We start from the raw sequence: 7,624 nt of genomic DNA, 5'->3' as shown, positions 1-7,624 counted from the left end.
CTGATGATAACACAAATAAATATTAGACAACTACGGTTTAAGAAATTTGTACTGGGGACACCAATTGGGGACATAATTTTTTAAATATAATTCCTTAAAAGCAGAAATCAAAGCAAAAACAAGAAAAAACTTAGTGTCTGTAAGCCTTGTCCCAAATGGAGAATTTTCCAATTGGTGAAAAACACTATGTATATATTCTCATATTTTCCTACAGTTTGCCTCAGGGTTGACATTGTTTGCTGCAACTTCAAGTGGATGGTTTTAGTATTATCTAGAACCCTTGAAGTGGCTCCTACATTAAAGGTTATTTTGCCACTCGATTTTTGTCTGTTTTTTTTTTTCTTTCCTTAACTCCTGTTAATTTCTCCAATTCTAGCAGCTTTAACATTTAGCTCCAGCACTTGGAGGTTATTAAAGTCTTTAAAGGCTTGTTTAAAACTTATCAAATAGATGACATTAATTTATCTCTTTTATATCCTAATGTGAAAGAGAGGGAAAGCAAACTAACATTAAGAGCCAGGGTTCTGAGTAACAGGCACAGTTACTTTATTCCAGTGACTTTGCAGTTTTTGTAAGAAGGATGTTTGCATTCTCTTTTACATCACTTTCTATACTTCATTCTGTGCAGTTTGATTTTAAAATGTCCTTTCTGCCTCTCTTACTCTTTATTTCCTCTTTGAGAATGTCCTTTTTCCAGTTGGGAAAATATTACTTTAGCAAATCATACTTTTAATAATATCTTCTATTAAGCAATGCTGGAAGATGGATTAAAATGAATTTTCCTCCCTTCAACCTAGCTTGGTTGTATTTTGTATCTCACTCTTAGGTAGATACACATGTATCATTTTCACATTTTCAACTATATCTAAATATATTAGCCTTTAAAAAGACCTCTTTAGAAAAGTCTTATTTCATCTCAAACCCAACAACAAAACCAAAACTCCTTACCATTTCTTCTAAACACACTAAGCTCTCTAACTTCCTAAATCCTTTCTGCTCCTCTCCATCCCAGGAGCCTTAGTATCCAGTGACTTATTTAGGCTGGATCAAAGAGGTCAGCTGACCAGGGGCCAGCAGCCTCCTGTTCTCAACCACAAAAGCAGCTGAACCTGCCAACTTTCCCAACTTCTAGCACCTCGAGCATGCGGTGCATAGACCCCTCACTATCAGGTGGGGGAGGGAAAGCCCACTGCAGAGAGAAGCAAATTCCTGGAACTAAATAGAAAATCTCAGAATTATGCCCATGATGTGTTCCAAATCTATTTTGTTTTCTAAACTTGTAACCTGTATTTCAGCAAACCCAGTCGGTCCCTGAATTTCTCATTCATATGTAAGTCTTAAAATTTAGGCTTCTGATATATAGAACTCATATCTCATGCAATACTGTTCTCATGAAACTGCTTGGCAATTGGGGAACTTTGATCACCTGTGACACAGATAGAAATGGGTTTTTGAAATTCACTAGTAAAAGCTATTGGTTAAAATTAAATGTGTAGTGTGATTCTTCCATCAAGACACATTTTACTTCTTTCTAAGAATTCGCAAATCTGCTTCAAATATTTTTGTACTGCCAACTGTGTATAAGAATTCATGCTACCTAATTCGGGTTCTTACTCTGCGTTTTGGTGGCCCAAGAGATAATAAAGTTAGGGAAATCATCTAAAGAAAGTATCAGGGTTTAGAAAATATACAAACTTATTGACTATGGATTATGGATTGTCATAGAGGAAATCAAAAATGTTTTTTTCTGGCACTATGTTATAGGGAGACTTTTAATATTAGTCTCTGTGAGCCAAGAGAGATGAGTTATTTCCATTGTTCCTTAAGAATTTCCTTGCAATATTTGAAAGGTTTCTTTTATCTTCACCTCTCTGAGTTTGTTTTATATGTTATAAAATCATTATTAAATTTTGAAAAGAAAATCGAAGAAACTATCCACAGATAGAAAACACTCGAGCTAGTAGCAAGTACAGAGCTTGAACAGGTGGGCTTGGCTTTCTCTTCCTCTGAGAGGCCCAAAAGCATTTGAGAATTAAACATGCAGGCCTAGACTTCCTTACTGCAGCCTTAGTAAATAGTGATCCATTTTTATATTACAGGCAATGAAAGCTTAGAAGAAAACTATGTCCAGGACAGTAAGATGGGGTTTGTCATCAACGCCATCTACGCCATGGCACATGGACTACAGAACATGCACCACGCCCTCTGCCCGGGCCATGTGGGCCTCTGTGATGCCATGAAGCCCATCGACGGCAGCAAACTCCTGGACTTCCTCATCAAGTCCACGTTCATCGGTGTGTCTGGAGAGGAGGTGTGGTTTGATGAGAAAGGGGATGCTCCTGGAAGGTAAGGCAGTCTTTTCCATACTGGACCTGAATAACCTGAGTCTCCCTGAACCAGACAGATGGCACGTCTGACTCCCTTTGGCTCCATGGTTACCGGGTGTCATAAGGACAGACACAACTGGAAAGCCAAAGAGAAGGGCTAATACTAGATGGAAATTACGTTTTAAAATGTGGAAAAATTTATTGGTAAACACCCACCATTCCGCGTCCTGGCAGTGCCATCCCCTTACACAGCTGTCACCCTAGCCCTTCCCTCAGAACACCTGGGACCTTTGTGCAAGCCCAAGAAACTAAAGACACTACACCTGACCAGCAGGTCCCTCGCTGGTCCTGCCAGCTTCAGGCCAGCATCTTTCTTATTCATTGATCCCAGTGCCATACTGGTGAAATATTTCAATATTATACTTGCTTAAAGAGCTTAATATATGGAGAGAACAAAGTCCTACACATGTATCCTTTTTGCTTAGGCTAATTTGTGTTCTTCTTGGAACAAGAAAGGGAAGAACTTTCTGGCATTGAATCTCTATGGCTTCCAAAGAATTAACCAAGAAGCAAAGGAAAATGAAACCCTACCTTGTATATATATATATTTCCCTGTCATTTTTTATTCAGTCTGTTCTACATCACCTGCTTTTACAACACCAGATAGCTCATATGTAATTGGTATGTAGAGAATAACGTCAGTATAAAGTGTAGTTATGTTTGTTCATGCAAATTTTCCTAGGCAAAGAACAATCAGAATAGTGAAATAAGAATTAAAACTGGCAACAGGAAAGAAAAAGGCCCTCGGCTTGGCTGCTGCACAATCTTTTTTTTCCCCTCAGAAACCCTGTTATCTTTCAATAAGTAGTTTTGCAGAATGAAAGATTTTAGGAAAGCATATGTTGTGTTAGAATGGAACATCAAACCATTTAATCCTCATTGCTATAGGCATATCATTATCCTCTTTTATAGATGCTAAAACGGAGTGTCACAGAAACTAAGAAACTTACCTAAAAGCCACGTGGGGCGTAGCTGGTAGAGGCAGCACGGTCTGAATCAGAGGCTTGAAATCTTTTTGCCACATCACACTGCCTTTTAGCTAATCTTAAAATTAGGCAAAGTTGCTGGCAATATTCTTAATGTCATTTCATCGAGACTCTTTGGGAGGGACTACTGTAAGAGACTGTAAGAGACCCTAAATAATTCTCCATGTATTTTTTCCTTTCATGTGAGCTTAAATTTCTGTGTTTAGAGAGCACCTTGCGGGGCCTAAGTGGATGCTCCCTGTTAAAAATCCAACAGCTCTAGGAATGATAAATTATGTAAGTAATTTCAGCAATTAAAATAATGAATTTATTAGATTCCTTCCAAGCTGCCAGTCATGTGGGAGCAGATTTAGGTCGAAATGTGCAAGTGAGTGGGATGGATGGAATGATGTGGGGCCTGGGCCTGTGGAAAGCTAGGTGCTAAGCACCTACGAGAGCTGTACCAGAAGGAACGAGCGGGTCTGAGATTCAGAACACCACTCTCACCTTTAAACCCACCTTTAAACTCCCCTGGAAACTAGGCTCTGCAAAGGGTCAGGTTTGGAATGGAAACCTCCCTTCACGATTATCTGAGATAATATACACAGTGTGCTCAGCACAGGGCCAGATGCATTTTAGACAATCCGTAGATATGAGTTTCCTCATCCTCATTCTTTTTGTAAACTATCCAAAATATAAGCACACAATTTTTAGCTTATTTCTCCTCCAACTTTATTGACATATTTAAATGATGAGCTTTCCCCTGGGTCTCTTTCTCTTTTTTTTTTTTTAATTTAATTTTATTATTAGTTTCAAATATACAGTACTTTGGTTAGACATTTATATAGTCTATAAAATGATCCTCCTAATTGTTCTTTCTCTCCTCTGGCTTTCCACCTAGCCACTACATTAATGGTCCCCATCCCCGTGACCATCTATCAACTACTAATTTGTACTTCTTTAACCCTTCACCACATTCTCCCAGCCCACCAACCTCCATGCCCTCCATCCATCACTAGATTGTCCTCTATATTTGTAATTCTGTTTTTTGATTAGTTTGTTCTTTTCGTTCCTTAGATTCTGCATATAAGTAAAATCATATAGTATTTATCTTTCTCTGTCTGACTTATTTCACTTAGCATAATAACCTCTAGGTCCATCCATGTCATTGCAAATGGTAGGATTTCATTTTTTTTTTAATGGCCAAGTAATATTCCATTGGATATATGAACCATACTTCTTTATCCAATCTTCTGTTGATGGGCATTTAGGTTGCTTCCATATTCTGACTATTGTAAATTGTGCTGCCATGAACATAAAGGTCCATAGATCTTTACAAATTATTGTTTTGGTTTCCTTTGGATAAATACCCAGAAGTGCAATGGCTTGGTCAAAAGGTAGATCCATTTTAAATTTTTTGAGAAACCCTCCAACTGTTTTCCATAATGGCTGTACCGGTTTGCAATCACACTAACAGCGTATGAGGGTTCCCTTTTCTCCACATCCTCGGCAACACTTGTTGTTCTTTGATTTATTGATGATAGCCATTCTGACAGGTGTGAGGTGATATCTCATTGTGGTTTTAATTTGCATTTCTCTGATGATCAGTGACCTTGAGCATCTTTTCATATGTCTATTGGCCATCTGTATTTCCTCTTTAGAGAAATATCTATTCAGGTCTTCTGCCCATTTTTTAATTGGATTGTTTGGATTTTTTATTGTTGAGTTGTATGAGTTCTTTATATATTTTGGATATTAACTCCTTATCAGATGTATCATAAGCTAATATCATCTCCCATTCATTTGGTTGTCTTTTTGTGTTGTTGATGGTTTCCTTTGCTGTACAAAAACTTTAGTTTGATGCAGTCCCATTAGTTTATTTTTTCTTTTGTTTCCCTTGCCTGAGAAGATATATCTGAAAAGAAATTACTGTTATAAATATCAGAGTTTACTGCCTATGTTTTCTTCTAGAAGTTCTATGGTTTTGGCTCTTACCTTTAAGCCTTTAATCCATTTTGAGTCTATTCTTGTAGACAGTGTAAGAAGATGGTCCAGTCCCTTTTCAATGGGTTAATTCCTCAGGCTTGAAATGGGTCAGCTTAATCTGTGATCCATTTCTGTTGCAACCACCTCTCTCTGCCTCCATCTCCTGTCAGAACACCGTTCATGCTTTTGGACTCTCTTGTAATTATTTTAGTTAACCATCAAGCGAAATAAACTGAATGTATCGAGAGGCTGTTGTAAAGTTATAATTTACAGCATGAGGGTATTTCAAATAAATGCCAGCCTTCCCAGAAGGAACTCTGGGGTCAGGAGAAAAGAGCAGTGTTCATTAACATACACAGCACTGGGAAAGGCCTCTCCTTAGGAAGTCAGTATTTTTTCCCTTGGTATCTTTCAGTATTTTTTTTCCCTCTGGCTTTTAGGACTTTTTAAAAATGTGTTTTCATACCAAAATATTGTGAGTTCTTCAGTTTCTACATGCTAATGAAGTGTGAACTGATGTCTCCCATTTGAAGGGCAAATGAGGAAGTCAAAATAAAAGTCTTGGGACTGATTTATTTAAAAAAAGATATTCTAAAGCTAGCAATGTGTTTAAGCCTTCATTGAAAATATGTAAGGAGGAATAATAATGTAACGTGGAATAAAAAATAAAAAATAAACAGAATAGGAAACTAGTCATAGCAAACATTCACAGAAGGTTCTATAACCGTTGAGTTTAAAATGGAAAAATATTGGTGGTATAGACTGGTATCATTGCTGGATGAGTGTGAGCCATCAGCCCGTGGTTAATACCCACATGGACAGCACTTAGACAGCTACTCTGGAGAACATTCTGGTATGTCTCAGCAACCAGGAGAATAAGAACCCTTTAGTAGCCGAAAGTCAGAACAGCCAAGAGGTGAACAACGTGTTCAGGAACACCATTCTCTCTTCTCACTCTCGCTAAGTTTTGTTCACCTGGATAAGTAGGGAAAAAAACTTCCTCACTCTTCCAGAGTCTCCCCTTTTCCACTAGGGCACTGCTGTTTATAGAAATTGCCAGAACCTGGATGTGGAGAAACCACTAGCTACCTGCAGGTGACAAAATGCAGCTGCACATTAGAGCAAGAAGAAAAGCCAATAAGGATGTAAGTTGTCTAGACAGAGAACTAGGCCAGATATAGCCAATAGGTTTCAGATGCCAACTAAGGTTGGTTGGTCGGTCGTAGCTTCCTGGAGTGCTGGGCAGAGAAAGATTGTGCATCTGACCTTGGTTTAGAAGGAATTCCGGGATGGATTAGGTAGGGACCGTGGATGGAGATGGGAGGAGGAAGAAAGCTGAGGAAGAGGAATATGTGGTAGCCAGTTGTCATCTTTTTCTTTGGCTCAAATGCAAAGAGCAAGGGACCATGGCTTTTATACTGTAGCGCAGGAGTATGAGAACTCTGCGCAGATACCACAGAAAACAATCCATTTTGCAGAGCCAGCGAGGGAGAGTCAGGCATACATTTCTAGGAAACTGCCACCTGAGTTATAATTTACTTGGAGTAAAAAGCAACATGCAGAGAAGATTGGAGAATGCCAGAGAATTTTCAGTGACTGAACGATAAATGGCTATGCCAACACAAAGATGTTCTCCCAGTTTCTTACAGTAATGGAAATAGCCAGAGTATTTTCGAGCATTCATAGTAATACACATATGAATTATACGGTGCTATCGCCTTACATATGCATTTGTCCCAATTGTGACATAGTTTTTTACATGTTATGTTAATAAATCCTCACGAGAAGCCCATGAGCCTCTAAGAGTTTAGTGACATTCCTAAGTAGTTTAATCTACTGTTAAAATGTTACAAAAGAGATTCCATCTTACATATTCTAATGCCAAGTCCCGTATTGTCCGCATTGTGTTAGGGAATGCTCTCCATTGCCCGCACTGAGAAATGATGAGATCTGGCCCCAGATGTCAGTGAAAATCTCTAAATGTAGATTTTTGCCCCTGTGGAGCATTGCAGCATTTGAAATTACTGAAATAACTGACACCGATTATTTGGATTCAGAAATGTTTGTCCTAATCAGGGGAGAGACCGGTTTAAATGTCAGTGCTCAAGATATTAAATCCCCAACATCCTTGCTAATTAAAGATGCATTTCTCAGATTTCTTGTCTATTAGCACCTAAAATAGGCTCCAGACTTGATGAACCTCACCACTTTCAATCTAGTTTCATGAAAATAGCGACTGAATGTGAAAAGAAAATTGGAATAAAAGTAATCAAGTTAAGAAATTAA

The 7,624-nt window shown here is 38.3% G+C and overlaps 1 protein-coding gene across 5 annotated transcripts in view; it reads left to right on the top strand.

Annotated features, from left to right (window-relative positions):
• The window catches only part of GRM1 (glutamate metabotropic receptor 1), a 342,810-nt gene that overhangs the window by 277,547 nt on the left and 57,639 nt on the right, over positions 1–7,624 (top strand). For all 5 annotated transcript variants that reach the window (XR_895664.2, XR_895663.1, XM_011356108.1 and 2 more), the window contains one exon: positions 2,100–2,346. Coding sequence is in view for 3 of the 5 variants with exons in the window: in XM_011356108.1 (XP_011354410.1) it covers positions 2,100–2,346 (247 nt within the window). In the remaining 2 variants the exon portion in view is untranslated. The remainder of the gene's footprint in view (positions 1–2,099; positions 2,347–7,624) is intronic.

The sequence above is a fragment of the Pteropus vampyrus genome, unplaced genomic scaffold, assembly GCF_000151845.1.
Source record: "Pteropus vampyrus isolate Shadow unplaced genomic scaffold, Pvam_2.0 Scaffold24, whole genome shotgun sequence".
NCBI lineage: Eukaryota > Metazoa > Chordata > Mammalia > Chiroptera > Pteropodidae > Pteropus > Pteropus vampyrus.
This window is presented reverse-complemented; position numbering and strand designations above follow the sequence as displayed.